This window comes from Bos indicus, chromosome 26 (assembly GCF_029378745.1).
Source record: "Bos indicus isolate NIAB-ARS_2022 breed Sahiwal x Tharparkar chromosome 26, NIAB-ARS_B.indTharparkar_mat_pri_1.0, whole genome shotgun sequence".
NCBI classification, from domain to species: Eukaryota; Metazoa; Chordata; class Mammalia; order Artiodactyla; family Bovidae; genus Bos; species Bos indicus.
Genome location: NC_091785.1, coordinates 41,004,891 through 41,023,814, shown reverse-complemented (window position 1 = coordinate 41,023,814; position 18,924 = coordinate 41,004,891). Strand labels below are relative to the sequence as shown.

Here is an 18,924-nt window from a genome sequence, read left to right as displayed (position 1 = left end):
CTCCGTCTTTGCAGCAGGTGGCCAAAATATTGGAGCTTCAGCATCAGTCCTTCTAGTGTGGCAGAGGTGGGTTGGGGAATCCAGCAATGGTGGCTCCAGACTCTTTGAAATCCAGGTTTTCATATTATTATTTCATAATAATATCCATGTAGTGCTAGTGGGTTCTCAGCTCTTCACTTAATCACTTAACTTTTCCAGTAGTCTCAGGAGGTGGGAATAATAATTAACAGCTAATGATAATCATTGCAAACACACTGCATTTCTCACGTACCAAGAGTTTCTCCAGAACCACGGGCATCTGGATAAAAAGGTCTAAATGCTGTCACACCTTAATTCAGTGAATGCTTTGCATGACCCTATTAAATTACTACAAGATAGTGCTGCCAGTGTAAGAGACATAGGAGACACGGGTTCAATCTCTGGGTTGGGAGGATCCCCTGGAGGAGGGTAAGGCAACCCACTTCAGTATTCTTGCCTGGAGAATCCCATGAACAGAGGAGCCTAGGCTACAGTCCCTAGGGTGACAAAGAGTCGGACATGACTGAAGCAACTTATCACACACACACACACAGACACAGACACACACACCATTGTTTTCTAAATTTTATAGCTGAGAACCTGAAAGACTCAGATAACTTAAGTTTTTCTCCAGGGAAGTCTTGGCTTGGAAATTCAAGCCCTGTTCTAAGTTTAGAATTATTGATGATGATCAGTACTGGGACTCATGATTCTGTTTAAATGTCATAAGCTCCCTGAAGATGGGTCCTGTCTCTCCTATCCTCCCACCCATTCTGATCAGCACATCCTAGGATTAACAACTCTTAACCATAGTCTTTGGACTATTGTAGATTTCTCCTTTCAAAAGCTTCTTTTATGCTACAGACATTCTTGAGATGTAGCTTAAAGAATGAAATTCAAAGTTTTGCAAGGTGCTCAGAATCACATTAAAAGGGCTCATTAGCACTTAAATGTCAGTAGCCTTTTTATTCCTCCAGCTTTTCCATCGGGTGAAGGGCCAGCCACCCATTAGAAAACAAATTATTAAAAGAGAAATTATAAATCTTTAAAAGAGAGAGGCCCGTGGCAGCCGGGGTCCCCCCACCCCACTGTCTTCTTCCCGGAACGAATGGGTGAGCAGCAGTTTGTTCTTTGAAACTTGTGGGGCATCAGAGTTCTGGTGTCCTCATTTTCCTTCCTTCCATTGATGTATCATTACTAGAGTGAAAAAAGAAGGACGTCTCGAGGGCTTTTGGAAAAAAAAAAAAAATGGGTGACTACTCAAGACATTTTGTAAAGGGGGGAAAATTGCTAGGAAAAGGGACCTCGGTGGGGGGTGAAGGGCTGTGAATGTGCCCTTGTCCGGAGGCTCTCTCAGCTGAAACCTGGTGCAGGCGTTGGTTGTCCAGTTCAAACTGTCATCTTTAGTTCTCGCTGGCTTTTCTGCCCTCGGCCCTGAACCTCAACAGATTGGGGCTTATTTACCTATTCACACTCGGCCGTGGAAGCTCATTAATAAGCTTATTAGCTACACCATTCACAGGAGGCCATTGACAAAAGGGGTTCCAGCCACTTGAAGAGGGAAGAGAAAAAAACTGTAAAGAGATTATTTTCTCATTCAGAAGCCTCACTGGTGTGAAAGCTTTCCTAGACCCTCTGAGGTCACTTGAAGCCTAAATATGATGACAGGATTGTTTTTTTTTTTTTTTTAAAATTCCAAACATGGTTTTGCTTTTCTCTAAACCAAAGAGTTTGCTGTTGTGGGCTTGTGGGCTTCACTCACTTAAAAATGGACACTCTTAAGGGAATAAGGGGCTTTTGATGGATGGGTGTCTTTTTATTCCTATAAAGAATAAATTCTGCAGACTGCATCTGGACACTGAAGTAGGTGTTCTTATTTGTCATTATCAGCAGAAGGCTTCCTTTTCATTCAGGGTACACAGAGCCACTGATGAACGATGGGTAGGGATGGCAGCTTCCTGCACCAGTAATTTATGTGAGAACGTGTTAACAGCATTTTCAATGGCTGATGGATTCCTTGCAGGATGGGAAAGGAATCTGTCCTGAGAGACTTGAGTTCCCCATTGGTGGGGAATATAAAGTTGTAAGTGCCAGCCTCCAAGCAGGCAGACACTCAGCCTGGTCTGAGACATTGAAAAGCACTGATGTGGTCAGAACAACTCGGGTGTGGTAGATGGCTGAGGTCACCTGGCTAAGGTGTCTAAGTGAATTAAATGATTCTGGGACTGATCCAGGTTAAAAGACTTGACCAAAAACCATAGCCTGCCCCTAAGCATGGGAACTTATTATTTTATTTTGCTTGAGACTCAGACTATTACTTTTGCTGTCACATTTCCAGAACAGAATTTCAGAGCCATTTGCCTGAAGCATTTCAATGGATCTGTACTCCTGGTGTTTCGGTAATTTTACATAAAAGTTCTCTGAGAGGTATTGTGAAGAAGAATGATTTTCTAATGATGTGGCACCATGAAAAAATATTTTCGTAAATGTTGTGAAGTGTGCAGTGTCAATGACCCATAAGCAACTGCCTTTCTAAATGCAGGAAAAGTCGATTTCCCAGGTCAATTTGGTACTGCTGCGCCATCCATCTTTAGGACTCCAAAGCACTTCTGGGTTTAATGACCTTTTCTAAGGAAAAATAATTAAGGTTTTTATCTATATTGTATTGGACTTAAGGCACCACTTCTTGGGAGCTGGATGAGTGGGGAAGGAGAGCAAATATGTTAAAGAATAAATTATCCTGTAGACACAGCCTAGTGGAAAAGGTAAATGGAAGATATGAACTTTAACCAGTTACAGCTTGGCATTTAGTTGAAGAATCTTAAGATTCAGAGAGGAAATGCTTTGCTCAAGGTCATACAGCTATTTATAGCAGAGTTGAGTCCTTAGAATCTTCCGAATTTATTAATCCAAAATTTTTCCCCCTCAGTTTTGAACTTTTCCCTAAGAGAGCCAGATTCAAAGTCAGGCTCAGCTGCTGCCATTACTCAGCTGGTTAACCCTGGACAAATAACATCTCTCACCCTGTTTCCTTAGCAGAAACTGGGAATATTACTCTGCAGGGTGGCTGTGCGGTTGAAAAAGAAGACTCTATTCCGTGTGCCCTGCCTATAGCAGAACCTCCGTAAATACTCGCTTCTTTGCTCATCGTTATCGTTTTGATGGACAGGCAGGCATGCCCCAGGTTACCTTCTCTCGTCTCAAAGTTTCAGTTGCGTTCTATTTCTCCCCCACGCGCCCCAATACCACGCAGATGCATTTTAAAGTCTCGTGGCCGGGGTGGGGGTGGGTAGAGAGCAGGCTTTCTGTCATTTATTTTGACTTGAATCGAGACAACGTAACGTAACCACCCGGCAAACCGTGGATCAGGCGAACTGACCAGGGAAGGAAGGGGGCGCGGGCCCCGGCCGCATCCACGGAGGATGCTGCCTGCTGCCCGTCTGCGTCCCGGTGCTGCCCGGGCCCCCTCGCCCTCCCCGCCGGGGTCTCGGGCCGCTTGCAGGCGTCGGGAGCCGTGCCGAGTCGGGGCGGCGGGGCGCGCGGCGCTGATTGGCAGAGCGGGCGCCGCCGTCCAGGAAACGGCTCGGGTTTCAGCGGGGGCGTGACCCGCCGGGAGGGGGCGGCGGCGGCGGCGGCGGCAGCGGAGAACGCCGCGGAGAGCCGAGCGGGCGGGCGGGCGAGCAAAGGAGCGAGCGCGGCCGCCACAAAGCTCGGGCGCCGCGGGGTCTGCGCGCGGCGTAGCTGGCCCGGCGCAGCGACTCCTTTCCAGGCTGGCGGGGCCCGGGCGCCCCGAGGCCGCGGCTTTCCTCCGCGCTCCAAGCGTTCGCAAGTTGCGAGCGAAGTTTGGTGGAGGAAACGCCAAGCCCGACTCCTTTCTTCCTCCCGCTCCCCAAATCCGAGCGCAGCCCGCGGGCGTCATGCCCGCGCGCCTCCGCAGCCTGGGGTGCGCGTGAAGCCTCGAACTTTGGCGCCGGCGAGTACCACATTTTTTTTTTTTTTTTTTTTTTTGCGGGGAGTTGGTCGTTTGCTCCATCCCGACCCACGCTGGGCGCGGGGACAGACCCGATCGCCGGGGATCGTTGCCATTCAAGGTAATCGCCGAGTCGGGCGCCTCGGGGGAGCTTCGCGGGGCGGGACAGTGGGCGCGGTGGAAGCCCGAGACGCCCGGTGCACGGACTCCCGAACGGAGGGCTGGCACTGTGGAGGCGGCTCCCTGTGCCTCCTCTTTGGCTGCATAGGCGATGGGGGAGCTGGGTGCCTGCTGACGGCTGGCGTTTGGGAAGTTCTGCCGCTACCACCCCCATCCAGATGCTGACATCTGCCTCTGGCGTTGACACCCCCCCCCGCCCCCGCCCGCCTCCCTGTCAAACTCTGGCTGGCGCACTCCCGCTGGCCGGGCGCGATCCTCCGACCCCGGAGCTGGCGGGCGAGCGGCGGGGCAGCCTCGCTGGTGGCACAGCCCGGTAGGTCCCGGACTCGGAGGGGGCATCTTCGAAGGTGCCTCGTTCCGAGGCCCGGGGAGCCCCCATTCCGTCTCATCCAGGCCCGGGCCGGGGACCCTTCCCCGGGAGGGGTCCGCTGAGGTGGGGCTGGCAACACCTCTGTAGGGTAGGCGAGGGCTCGGGGCGGGGGGTGGCGCTCTGGGAAGGGGGCTGCTCCGGTTTCCCGATTGCAGTGCCCTTCGGCCTCCCTGGCCCGCAGCCGCCGTCTCGGCTGGAGGGAGCGCGGCTCGCCTGGGGCTAGGGGGCGAACTGGACCGACTTTTTCTAGTTCGCTGCCTGCTCTACCGGCAGCAGCTCGGAGATGTCGAAAGCACAGGCGAGTTCTAACTTGCGCGCTCATTCTTTCAGCGCCGGGGCCGCGCCGGGGAGTCAGCCGAGGGCCGGGCCAGGCGCTGGCTCCGACCCTCGCGGCCACGGGGCCAGGCGCAGGGGTCCGGCCCGGGGCCGTGGAGCCTCAGTCCCCCTCGCCTCCCGCTCCTTTGCAAACTCTTCTCCGGACCTTCCTTTCTCTCGCCCAATTCAATAAAACCACCCTTAAAGGCAAACCTTCTTTCACCCATTATGTGTTTGGTGTGAAACGCTATCAACATTTAAAACCCCATTGTCCCCTGGGTCCCAAATCCCTGTAAATCTTCCACCGGCCTCGACTCATTTTCATCTGAAAAGCCTGTTTAGTTTGAATAGAAAAGCAATCGGGCGCCCCTCTCTCTCGCCCTGGAATGTCAATTAAAATGCAGATTTCTCTGAGCTCTTTAGCGCCCCGAGAAGGGGGAGAAAATCACTATATTCCTAGCACACAAATGAAAGAACTGCTACAACTGAAACCGGGTTGGTGGTGTTGAGTTCTCCCGGAGCTGCTGCAAGTTCTCGTTGGCTTGCTGGGGGTTAACGGGGAATAGAAGTGGTCCTGGGTCAGCCTGTATTTTGTCTTGAGATTTCAGTGTGTTGAGGAATTCCCACCCCCACCACATCTGACCCCGTGAGAGCCCCCTGCTCAGTTCAGGCCTGGGGGCCCTAGGGAGGCTTGGAGCCTAGAAGGTGGGTCTGTCCCCTGGGGGCCTGGGCACCCCTCACCTTGCCTGGCACTTTTGACTGATGGGAAATCTGCCGGGAACAAAGCTCCCAAGTGCTTGGGTAGAGACTCAGTTTAGGTGGGTGCTATATTGACTTGTCTTCTTGAAGGGTGGAGGGTTTGGGAATGTACTGTAAACTGCATAGATCTGGTATAGGGACCACTCCCCAGCCAAGCCCTCTCGCTTGTCACTTTGCCTGTCTTTGGGGGCAGGCTTGTGCTGAGGTGAAAATGGACAGGGGGGTTGGGGAACGGGTGGCCAGGAAGAGCCATCCATCACTGGGAGGGTGACAACTCCTCCCGCGCCCAAGCAGAGAAGAGAGTTCCCTTTCAAGGGGAAAAATAAACACGCTGGGGCTTTCACTGAGGCTCAGACTCCAGGAAGGATTATGGTATTGAAGGCAGGAAGCTGGGATTGTGGCCGCCAGAGGCACGCTGGGCCTGTGTTCCCAACACTGAGCCTGGGGACCTCATTATCCCGCCCAGGAGGTCCCTCTGTACCTTTGTCCACTCGGGTGAGGAGTTGTGCAGACCTGCCACCCTCCACCTCCACTTTCCAGAGATTTGGGAAGGAAGCGGGGCGGCCGCGGAGCCTGGATCTGGAAATGGCTACATAAGTCAGTTGCTGGTGCAAGCTGATGGGGTGAAGGGATGGCTTGAGATTTTGCTGAGGTCACTCACTGTCCGCCTCTACCTGCAAAGGAAGCTCCTTAAGGCTGGGACAGGTGGGTGAGTCGGGCTGGGGAAGCAGTCTGGGGCCCACTCTCTTGCTGGGGTTTTCCTGGAGTTGTGTTAGAGGCAAAAAAATTCCCATGCATTCTGGAAATGCTTCGTAAATCAGTGAGAATGTTTGTGTGTTCTCCTCCCATGTGTATGTAGAAATAGATACGGAGTTATCTTTTGAGGCTCTTACCTCGAAGAGGAAAGAAAAACCGGCCAAAGAAATCCTTCAAGCAGTCTGAAAGCACGGGGTGGACGCACGCGCTCTTCTTTTGCTGTGAATCACATGGTTTCACGTGTGCTTTCTTTTGAAGAAGAGGTTTTCTTTTTTCCTTCTCTGAAAGTGGAGCAGCGTCCTCTTTTCCCCTTACCCACTCTAATCCTTAGTCAAGGCTGAAAGTTTTTTTCTGATGTAGCTTTGGGGACGCTCGAGCAGTATTGAAATCCTACGTCATAATCTGAAACATGAGGTCCGCAAGCAGAAAGCATGGGGTTTCGAGATTTGTATATTAAAGGTCTCACCTCCACCCTAAATCCTATAAAATGTGGTTCTTTCATATATAATTCACAGAATCTGATTGGATCAAATTCTCTGAAGCTTGTGCATTTTGGTTCTTATTCTTAGTAATTGATACCGAACAAATGTAAAGTCTTGGATTATCTTAAGCTTGGAAATTTCTCTTTGCTTTTGAATTAAATGGGTGAGCAGACCCATTGAACACCCCCTGGTAACTTCTGTTCTGAAATTTTAGCCAATAAGTTAGCATATTGAAAGTTATTGGTCCAATCACCTACCCTGAGAATAATTTACATATCATCGTCACCATCATCATCATTAATGAACACCCGTGTTATTCAAGGAGCTTGCATCTGCTCCGTTTCTCTCTCTAGTTTGAAGACCTCCACTAGGCCTGGGCTGCCATTCGTCACAGTGGAATGGGATTCAAGCTTTGAATCTCTTTTTGGATCAGCTGCTTTGAATGTATCGCAGTCTCGTTCATTCTTTGTAAGTGGCTGCTTGGCGAAAAGATTGAAATACATTTCTGCATTTGAAAATGAATCTTGACAAGTGTAAACTGGTGGGAATTTTTGGTCGCCTTCCTGGGGTTCTTTTTATTTTGCTGGTCTCCCTTCCTCCCGAGGGCTCCAGGGAGGGTGGAGCAAGCCACTTAGCTCCAGCCCCCAGAAGCAGACGCCTCTGAAGCCCAGTTGGCGTGAAAGAAATTAACGAGAGGCTGGCAATGCCAGCCGGAGCATCGTTAACTTGGCTTTTGTAGTTGCCCTTGAAACTAAGGTCACGTAGCTTTGGCTTTTGGAGGGCGGGAGAGGTGACAGTGGGTAGGAGGAGAGAGTCCACTTGCCCAGCTGAAGTGGCTGCACGTATCTGGGTCCTATAGCTACTCTTTTTATCTCTGTTTCCTAAGAGTAGGCTTTCTCAACCATCAGCCTAACACGTTTTTGTGGACCGGTCTGGTGGAAACCCCTGGGACTCAGGTGTGGATGGAAGGTATTTGCAGATGATGAAAGAGAACTGGGTTGAACTAAATTGGTGTTGGGGAAGATTTCACTGACTCGCAGTGTCTCTCTCCTCTAGAGGCTGCAGCAGCAGCAGCAGCAGCGGCAAGGCCAGCGAGCGGCCGCCGCAGCACCTTGGTTCCTGAGCCCACCGCCGGCTGAAGGCATTGCTGCAGGCAGTCCATGCTCGTAGAGGAAGGGTGCAGATGGGATTAACGTCCACATGGAGATATGGAAGAGGACAGGGGATCGGCACTGTAACCATGGTCAGCTGGGGTCGCTTCCTCTGCCTGGTTGTGGTCACCATGGCAACCTTGTCCCTGGCCCGGCCCTCCTTCAATTTAGTTGACGATACCACGGTTGAGCCGGAAGGTAAGTTATCTCATTTCGCTCTCGGGGTACCAAGTTTGTTTGGGGATTTGTCTGGGGGAAGTGGCACTGAGGTCAAGGCCTGTTTGAGAATCAGCTGCCCCTTGTGTTGTAAAGGAGACCTCCAAGAGCGGAGCTTGTGGCTCTCTGCCCCCTGCAAGCCAGGGATTATAAGAGAAGGTTCTCAGCTGTCACACTGCGGGCCGGGTGGTGTAGTTGGTGGTTTCTTGGCGTGTGCGTTTTTCTCTGTGCTGGGTAAGGGAGGCGGCTGGCAGTTCATCCAGTGCCAGGAGAGCCGTGGCAGGCAGCTCAGAGTTGAATACCATCTACCCTTGCTTACCCGAGAGAGTTTTGCTCACAATGTAAAGGATTGCAATTTGCCGGCAAAAGGAGTCACGCAGGGAAATTGCCAACCTCTGAAATGCTGACATTTTATTTTCATTGTCTAAGGAGAGAAAGCTTCTGAACTTCAGAGTGGAGAGGGTTGAGACATTACATTCTTTTTAGCCCTTGTAATTCATAATACTTAAGCCACACGTCACAGAGCGGCAGATTCTATTTTAGGTCAATTTGAAATGTACCTGGGCCTTTCCTGAATCTCTGAGAACTTCCAGATCTAACAGGGCGTGCGTTGGTGTTTCAGCTATGGAAATTGTATGCAGGCAACACATTATGCCTTTTGGAACATGCAGAAAGGCATGAGGCCAGTTGTGAGCACAAAACTCACAAGGGCTGAATTTTCCCGCCAGGCAGACTTGGAACCTCTTCTCCCGGGTCCTTCCGCGATGTCGGTAGCCCAGCCTCGACTTGGTGCCGCACGAGATCTGTCATCAGTAGGGAATATTGGTAGCTGAGTTATTTTTTGAGTGGTAATCCGAGAATAAAACGGCAGATCCTAGCACTCATCGCCACTTAATGAACCTGTTTGCTGAGAGCCCACCTGGTGCCTGCTGAGCTCAGGGGGCCTGCGTGGGCTGGGGTCAGTCAGCTGTTCTGGAAAAGACACCCTGCTCGGAAGAAGACCGCAAGCCCATCCAGGATCAGACGGGGAGGGGAGGGCTGTGTCCCCATCCAGGGGGGCTCCCACTGAGACCCTGAGTCATGCAAGGATAAAGGCGTATCTTTTTTTTTCTAAAACGGAGGTGCTTCTTACCAAAAGCAGCTCAGCAGTCACTAGTGGAGGCTTGTGCCCTTTTTCTTACCCAGAGTTACGGAGGTTTGTAGTAACCAGGTGTAGTGACGCTGCAGTGGCTTTCAGGCTTCTGGTAGGGAACGCGGTAGGAGTTTGTGTCTGAAGCGTTCACAGGCTCTGGCTCCAGGGATTATGGAACTGCCTGCTGGTGACGTGGGCGCCAGTGTCACTTGCGATGGGGATGCATGTTTAAAGGGCTTAACGTGAGGGAAAAGGTTCCTGGTTTCTGAAAGTCATGCCTGCACGTCTTTAATTTTGCTAATAATTAAAATGGATGTTTCTCTAATTGCCGGTTTTCCCTGGGGTGCATGGCTCAGTACACACACCGAGGCTGCTGAACGGGGGTGTTTCCTGCAGTGTGAGCCCAGGCATGGCCCAGGTTAGGAAGAAAATGTCATTTTTCATTTCGACTTTCAGGGCAGCGTGATTGGGAGTTTATTTCAACATAAAGTGTAAAATGGTCCTGGAGGACTTCTTTTTATCGTCTTTAATTATTGAAGGGAATTTAAAAATCTGTGTGCACATACTGGTAGGAAGAGGTGAGACAGAGATGGGGAGGGGGGTGGAGATGGACAAGGATGCAGTACCCTCGGCAGTTCTTTGTGTAGAAATGTGCATCCAACAATGTGAGTATTGTTGGAGGCTGGTCTTCCCAGCCTGGCATCTGTGAATGCACTTGGGGGTTGAGGGGAGGTGCCTGAATTCCCTGAAATGGTAGGTCATATTTTGGGGTTCACAGCTCCTATGAGGTTTGCGTCCAGAGTTGTGAGAGGTTTTTTCAAACAAAGGTTTAGTGGAAGCTGTGCAAAACCCTGCAAAGAGGTGGCGGCTTTGGAAAAAGCACACGGTCCCCTGAACCTCAGTCTCCTTTTCTGTCATCTGAGGGCTGGATTAGATCATCTTTAGGGTCTCTTTATTAATGTTAAATGAATACTAATATCTTCAGAAGCCTTCTGATGACCGCCTCAAGAAGGTTGCTGGGAGATTTAAGTGGGTCTGGATGCAAAACGCAGTTAGCACAGGTCCTGGTGTCTAATGAGTACCTGGGACAAGTTGTTGTCGTTCTTGGCGAGTTGGGCACGCCCATCTTCCCAGTCCCATGGGCTGGCTGTTCAGTTGCCAACACATCAGGAGACATCTAGGCTTTTGGAGACAGTTGAGAGGAAAGTTGCTCCCTGATGGAGGAGCAGCTGTGTTGGCTTTCTGTAGGGTCTGCACTTCCCCTGTCGACTGATGTGAGCCCTAAGATGAGTTCTTCCAGTGCAGGAGTTTCGCTTTGGTGTCAGAGGCTATTAGGAAGGTAATCTAATTATAGATGAGAAAGAAGAATTTTTAGCAACTGGAAGCAGACTGAGTTGGGCAGCTCCAGTTTAGGCTGTGGTCCTGGCGAATCGGAGAGAGACGGACAGAGTCCCCCATCCATGTGTGTCCATCAGTCGCTGTCTGTCCTCCATGGTGTGTTTTAACTGTAGCTTTGGATAAAGTAAGTTCAGCCTTGACCTTCTATCCTACAGGGCTTTATCTTGGAAGACTTTTTGGCTTGCTAATGTGGAAGCTCAGTTTAGATAAATGTGGCCAGAGAAAAATGTGACTAAGTTCCAGGAAGGGGCCCGAGCCCTCCCTCTAGAGGATCCTTTTCCAGTTGTCTCAGCTTTGTACAGTATCATCTCATTGATCATCATCCCATCCCATCCATCATCTATCATCCTGTCATGTATCAACATCATCTCATCTACCATGTATCATGATCATATATCCCGTCACCTGTCATGTATCATTTGTCTTCTGGACACGTTCTGAAGTGGTAGCTGTAGGTTTGGGTCTACTCAACTGACTTAAGAAAATAATCTCTAGAAGATTTTAGTTGTTAATATTCCAGACTAAAAAAATGAATATTTTCAGTTGGTCAGTCATTCTTGTCGGGGACCAGCTGTGCAGGGTTTAAACTCAGTTACTGACTCAAGGCGGCCAGTCCTCAATGCCAAGTACTGTTCTGTTGATTAAGGTTCTAATTATTTATAGTCAAGCTTGATTACCCTGTAGCAGAGAGGACTCTTGCTTTCAAATTCTTCCTGACATTGTCACCTACTCTGGTTAATTAAGTCGTTGTTGACTTTAACGACATCTTTGTTTACACCAGCCCAGTAGGAGTTAAAATAAAAGGCCTTTTCCAACCCCAAACCTTTAATTACTTTCCCACCCTCCAGAAAGTGTGATGCTGGGAAGTAACAACCTGGGAAGAAAGTAGTTTGCTTTTTTTTTGCAGTCAGTTTTGGGGCAACCTTCTGAGGTCATGCTGTCCTTAACTGATGTGAATTGGTCCAAAGTTCAATAGCAGAGAGATGGAGCAGGGGATCTACATGGAGACCTCACCACTGTCAGAGTTTTCCAGTGTGGGTTAGGTCTTTTGTTAGAAGTATTGTAAATGCCATAATATCAGCCATACGCATTTAATTGCAAGTTAAAAGGAAAGAAAAAAAAGAATATATCCGCATACCAAGAATGAATGATTTAAAATAATCTTCTGTTTTGTATTATCTGCATCTTTGTTCCTCAATATGAGTGTTAATATTTAAGAGTTGACTGTAACTTGATAGTTAGCATAGGAACAAGGACTTATTCTTAGTAAATTAAACCAAATGCAGGCTTGTGCAGTTAAATACACAATGAAGTACACATTCTTTATTAGTATATAAAGTATTTCACAATTCATAGACAAAGAGCTGTGTTTAATATTATTTCTAGAGCAAAAATTTAGCAAGCCCAGAGCATTGGTATTTGTATACTTTCTCTACTGGTCCGCTCTCATGCAGATTTGAAGTATGTGTGTGTTTTGCTTTTTATTTTAACCAATTAAAGCACTGAATGGCGCTAGTGGTAAAGAACCCTCCTCCAATGCAGGGAACATGATGAGACTCCGGTTCGATCCCTCGGTTGGGAAGATCCCCAAGAGCAGGGCCTGGCAACCCACTCCCGTATTCTTGCCTGGAGAATCCCATGAACAGGAGAGCCTGGCGGGCTACAGTCCACAGGGTCGCAAAGAGTCAGACACGACAGAAGCGATTTAGCAGGTGCACACCTGCTAGGTGACTAGCTCCCACTAGGCCATCACTGAAGACTTGTTGCTTTCAAGTCTTTCCCATTAAGTTGAGGGTGAGAATTCATAGAACTAGAGCAAACCCTATGAGATGTTTTCAATATCAAGCTTAATGAATAATTACATGGTTATGAAATAACTGGGGTAGTGTTTAAACAGGAAGAGCTTTGTTTAATGTTTACATTCTCAATAAAATGTGTCCAGGAGCCTTCCCGTTTGCAGTCTCTTGTTTGGGTGTTTACTTATCCAGGATAATTGTTAAAAGGCTACTCCCCCTGGCACACCCCTCCCCCCAGAGTTTGGCTTAATTGTACATTTCCATTAAAAATCCTGTCTTATTTTAGTCTTTAAAGGAAAACATGGGAAATGGAGTTTGGGATTTTAGGTTCCATAGGAAATACAACTTGTGTGTTACTTTCTGCTGTGCTGGTTAAGATTTGTAGCAGGGTGACTTGCCTAGGTAGGCAATTCAGAAGTGATTGTTTGGAAGTTTTTCAGGCTATGCCACAAATGGTTTTCTGATCCAGTGCGTTTTACGAGGCTGTGCAAAAGACGCATGGTCTTTATTATTATTTCGTTTTTCTGGAGAGATGACTTTAGCCTTCGATTTTGCATCCTTTTTGTGCTTTTGCTGTATCCAAGTGAGATTTAGCAATGGCTCTTGGTCCAGCTTCCCTGGCGTTGCAGGGCCTGGTGTGGTTAACCATGTCACACTCTCCCCGTGTCCTCCTCTGACTCTGCTGTCTTTAGTAGTAGTTTCTTTAAACTGACGGCGACCGTGTTGAAGGCTGTATGTGCCGAATCATGGACCTAAAGCAAGGGTGGAATGTTTGACCTTAAGCCGAAGAGGAGAGGGGTTTCTGATCATTAAATCCACGATGAACAAACCCTGAAGAACTCAGCTCTGACTTGCTAGAGGCTCTTGAACTTGAGTTTATAAAGTTCTATGCAGCTCGTATTCCATTTTGGGGACAGTGTTTATCTTTATGGGAAGCCTGAAGGCTTTCTGGCAGCCTGAGAATCTGTACACACTGGCCACTTCCTCCTGGTCACTCAGGTGGAACTGGAGTGACCCCACTAGATTCAGTTCTGGTTTTCCTGGATCAGGGAACGCGAGGAGGTGGGGAAGGGAGGGAAGGCCGGTTCTGTAAAGAAGTCTGGTTGAACAAGTTGCTGGCCTTTTCATCGTGATGGTCCCCCATGTCCTGGAGATATTTCTTTCCGAAATTAATAGAGGTCACGCTCTTCCCAAGTTTTTTTTTCTCACTCGTTCTGATTGTTACCATCCCATTTTAGGGCATGATAGGAAATCCAAGATGGTAGCCACATCCGTGGTAGGTGGCGGGTGCCGGCTTTCACTGGCCTCTGTTTGTATAACTTCAAGCTTTTACCATTTATAGATTCATGCAAAAGGGTATGTAATGACCAGTTTAGACCACGGTCGTCCTTAAAGAGTGTCAAGCAAAATAGGCATGCTTTAGAGCTTCAGTAATTTGTGTTTTAGGAACTTTGTACACTGATGGAGTTTTAAGATGTTGGGTGTGAGTTGTTGTCACTTATTCCACTTCAGAATACCATAAGTAGTTACGTCCCATCCTGGACTTTTGCCATGTTCATGTGGATATTAAAAATGTCAGCTTCTTCTTGACTGTACTGAGTCAGGGAGCTAAGGTGTGGCCTTCTCTTTCCTTTAACCCCTGTCCAACTAAAGCATGGTAAATTCCAAGTCGTGTCTGAATGGAATGCGCATAATATAGAATGTCGAGTCGTGGTGAACATGTTTTATGAGGAGGTAAAAAAAATAGCTTATAAGGAAAATACCGATAGATTCAGAATTGAGGACAAGGGACGTATATATTTTGTGATTTATATGCAGCACTTTACTTGAAAGAAAGAGCCCAGTTCTGAGCTCTGACATTAGTACAATAAACTCTGTATAAACTGTGATGATTATTTTCTATGCGAGAACTCCTTCTAAGTTACTATGTGTGACCTCTTTTTAAAGGCCAATTTACTCTTAAGTTTTTCCATACGTGACCAGTTGTAATGTTTTAAAGATATCAAGACGTTGAAAAAGCCAGCGTTGTGTGTTGAGGGGAGTGGGAGGCGGGGAGGTGCTGTAAGGTGCATAGGAAGATCTTTGTGGGGGTGAGTTGAGGGTTTAAACTCTTTGAAAATCCTTAAACTTCAGATCGTGAATAGATGATGAGATTGCCACAAAGGAGTGTGACTGCCTTCAAGTCGCCACCTTCCCTTGGGAACTCCCAGGTAGTCCAGTGGTTAGGACACAGCCCTTTCATTGCCATGGGCCCGGGTTCAATCCCTGGTCAGAGAACTAAGATCCTGCGTGCCACACGGGTAGCCCCTTACCCTCCAAAGAAGCCACCTCCCTCCCATCCCTCTAAGCCTCCTGACCTTGATCGAAACATGTTGCCTTCTTAGCTGACCCAGGTGGGCACACAATTATAGATCCTAAATATTATAAAGGTTTCCGATTGAAAATCACTCACTCACATCTGTAAAAGACCAGGAATCCTCCACATAATTAGCCTAAATTCTACATTTGCTTTTTTTTTTTTTCATAGAAATGAATAAAATCATTTTAAATGGTATGTGATGTGCTTTCTGGGGACAGAAACTCTCCAAAAGAACTTGGCCTTGAGAGCTAGACAAGGCAGGTTTGACTCTATGATCTACTGGTGCTGTGACCTTGGATTTGTTAGACAACCTCTCTGAGCCTCCCTTTCTTTATCAAAAAGTCTATCTGATAATAAATATCTTGTAAGGGGTACCTTAAGGATTAAATGCAAATGGATGTAAAGCCATCACTGTAGTTCCTGGCAGATACTAGGTGCTCAGTAAGTGCCTGTTTCCTCCCCGCCCTACCCAACTTCCTCCTTGAAGTTAAAACCTGAGATAGGATGTCCGGTCAATATTTCAGGGATGTTTACCCTACCATATAGGATGACAAGTCTTCTGATGAGAGGTTTTTACATTAATTAAAATAGAAAGGGAGCTCTTGGCCCTGGTTTTAGCCAACCCTTTTTATTATCTGGGGCGTTTACAAATCTGGACTTTAGAAATTGGATCCTCTTGCTGCTTGCGGTCCAAGTAGTTCGGGGTTGACTTTTTTTTCCCTGTCGAAAGAAGTCATTCGCAGCTATGTAATAATAGCGGGATGTGCGCTTGACAAAGAGCAATGTATTTTCTCAGGGAGTTCTGTGTTTGGGGGCTTCCAGATGAAGCATTGTCAAAAGGCCCTATGAAGAAGAATGGGGGGAGACCTCCCTGGCAGTCCAGCAGCTAGGACTTCATTCTTCCACTGCAAGGGGCATGGGTTCGATCTCTGGTTGGGGAACCAAGGTCCTGCCTGCTGTGTGGTTTGGCCAAAGAGAAAGAAGGATGGAGAGAGGGTTATGGGATTGGTTGGTGGGAAGGAGGGGTGTTGCATTCTCTGCCTGGGTCCTGGCCCTTGAGGGGTGTCCAAAGCATGTTAAGACGGGCTTGCCAGGTTGGTATGTGGTGGCTTCTTCCAGGCGGCCTGCTGGGCCTTCCTCAGTGCACAGGTGTCTGGACTTCCAGTCTTCATGGCAGGGAGCTGGTTATGGTATCCTTGGTACTGGGGGTGGAGGGGAGCTGAGTGGTTATTTGTATGTTACAGCCCGTGGGGGTTACCTGACAGGACAGGTGGGGCGGGGGTAAGAAGGATGAGGGTGTGAGTAGGGGTAGGCAGTGTGGGTGGGGTCATCGTCTTTTTAGCCCATTCATTCCTTGAGAGGATGAGAATGCAGATGATAACAATAATTCTTATTGTTATCACATCTGTTAAGTGCCTGCTGTGTGTTGGACCTTGTGCGAGGTACCTTGACATATTATCTCTAATCTTTTTTCCCTGGTTTTATTGAGATATAATAGACAGCACTGTTTAAGATGTACAGTGTTATGATTTGACTTATATGTATTGTGAAATGAGGACCACAGTAAGTTTAGCTAACATCCAGCACTTCATATAGACACACACACAAAAAGAAAAAGCAAGTTTTTTTCCCTTGTAATGAACACACTCAGGATTTACTCTCAACAGCATTCATGTATACCGACTATACGGCAGTATTAACTGCAGTCCTCGTGTTTACGTTTTATCCCTGGGACTTCTTTCTCTCGTAACTGGAAATCTGTTCCTTTTGACCCACTTTCCTGTAGATCCTCCTCCCCACACCGTCTCTAATCTTAATAACGCAGCAGACCCCAGCTATTCACATTCCCATTTATACGGACGAGACTCTTGACCTAGACTCTTGGAGATGAAATGATTCCTCCAAGACTCCATAGTTAGTGAGCATGGGCCCAGGCCTTGGGATCAGTTTATTGGTGCAGCAAAGATTCCCCAATGCATGCCTCTTTCCTGAGCAGGAGGGTCTTCTGTGGGATCTTTTGGGGGCCTGCTTATTCCTAAATCTGTCATCTGACTCTCAAACATGTAAGGACACTGCTGGTTAATGCTGTTTCTTTTCATCTGTCCACATCTATTCCCCTAAAGCTATTTGAAGAAAAGTCATGGCAGTAAAACCATTCCAGTAATTACTGCCTTGGGATTCTTCTGGAACGGCCTCTGGTGGTATGTCGCTTATCGGTAAGAAGCTAACCCTTTCTGCTGCCCAGGAGATCAGAGGGTGGCTGCTCTGAGTCCCAGTTAGTGTCCCAGGCTGAGTCACGTGGCAGGGAGTCAGGACGGCAGGACTTTGCCCCCAACACAGCAGCTCCAGGCCATCCTGTTCTTTTTGTCCCGAGTGCCTTGGGTGGTCTGCCCTGGGACCTGCTCAGTGTTCAGTGTTGGTTCTCCGTTTGACGTTGTATTAAGCTTTTCTTGAGCATCTTCTGATTTGAGATTGGGTCAAGGCCGACCTATGAGACTGCTGGTATACCCAGGGCTCCTGCAACCTGCGGTCGTGGACATGATGCATGCTGGGCCTGCTAATGTCAGAGACCAGGAAAGCAAAAAAAAAGTACAAAGTAAAAATAAAAGGGGGGAAAAATTCCAAGAATGAAAGGGCAGAAGCTCCAACACCTACACTTCCTGCGGCCTTGGCCAGGAAGAATGTCCTAGGGGAAAAAAAGAGGCTGAGGAACAGAGCCCATTTTTAAAGCAAATGGAGTTCAGTTTGATGATTTTTTTTTTTTTTTAAAGTGCTCTCTGAGTGGTTCCAGCTAGACGTGGGGGTGAATCAGGGCTGGTTCAGTTAGCCATACTTTGCACCGATCACCTGCTCGGTGGATGCAGAGGACACCAGTGTTCAGCAGGTGTCTCTGTGTGGGGGAGAAGTTGTATGATGCGTGGCGGGGAGGCAGCACCACAGCGTGTCCCCTCTGAACCTCAAAGCCCTGATGTAGCCGCAGCTTCCAGACCCTAGTGCTGTGGCGTGGCTGTGGCACAGCTTTCACGTTGCAGCGTAATCGCTGTGGGTGCGTAGTTTGCCCCTCAATTAAGTTGAGACCCTACTGCTTCCTACTCTGTGCCAGGCTCAGTGGGGATAAGAGTGGCAAGCAAAAAAGTCTCAAGTCCTGTGGAGTGGGGGATGGGGAGATGGGCTTTTGTCAAATAATTGCAAAAAACAAGGGGCCCCTTCCAGCCATTCTGAGGTGAAGGTCCTCAGAAGTAAAAGCGTGGCGTGTCTCGAAGGGGTTTGGGGAGCCCCGAGGGGACCAGTGTGCTGGAGAGAAGACTACAGAAGGAGGCCAGGCCACGCGGGGTAGAGGCAGCCTACGTGCCATGTCAAGGATTTTTCTGGGTCCCCCAGCTGTGCAGCTTCCTGAAGCTGGTCTTTGAAGGCAGTGGGTACCCCCTTGACTCACTGGCAAACCCACCACATTGGCCCTCTAGTCAGCCCCAGCCAGACATGCCGGCCAGGTTACTCTGTGCCCAGTTTGGGTATTGTCCTGGCCTCTCTGCCCATCAGGTGAGAGGTTTTGTTGTAGTTGCTATTTAGTTGCTAAGTTTTGTCCAACTCTTTGCGACCCTGTGGACCGTAGCCCACCAGGCTTCTCTGTCCATGGGATTTCCCAGGTAAGGATACTGGAGTGGATTGCCTTCTCCTCCAGGGGATCTTCCTGACCCAGGGATCAAACCTGCGTCTCCTGCACTGGCAGGCCAGATTCTTTACCACTGAGCCACCTGTGCCCACAGTTAAAGTTATGGCGAGTGAGGAGGTCAGGGGCAGCCTGCAGTTGGCCCTTGTATAGGTCGTTTCTTCTTTCCCCTTGTCTATCTGGAGCTGCAGTTTCTTGCTTGACCCATGTGGAAGGAGGGAGATTGCCCAGGAAGCCAGGGCCTGGACTGGGTAATGAACATGATTCTGCTCCCATCTTCGGGGCCTTGCCTGGGGACTCAGAGGTTTGAATAAGGCTCCCTCCTCATGCCCTGGAGAGGGGTGAATAGTCT

General features: G+C 48.6%; 1 protein-coding gene across 15 annotated transcripts in view; it reads left to right on the top strand.

The window, feature by feature from the left end:
• The first annotated feature begins 3,667 nt into the window (after nt 1-3,667).
• Nucleotides 3,668-18,924, top strand: part of FGFR2 (fibroblast growth factor receptor 2) — a 107,519-nt gene continuing 92,262 nt past the window's right edge. For 9 of the 15 annotated variants that reach the window (XM_019953097.2, XM_070780952.1, XM_070780951.1 and 6 more), the window contains exons 1-2: nt 3,669-4,109; nt 7,907-8,199. In XM_019953097.2, the coding sequence (XP_019808656.1) occupies nt 8,034-8,199 (166 nt within the window). In that variant the 5' untranslated portion in view covers nt 3,669-4,109; nt 7,907-8,033. Of the gene's footprint in view, nt 4,110-4,462; nt 4,482-7,906; nt 8,200-17,090; nt 17,119-18,924 lie in introns of those variants that run through there. The other 6 variants (XM_070780955.1, XM_070780954.1, XM_070780947.1 and 3 more) reach the window with 4 other exon arrangements.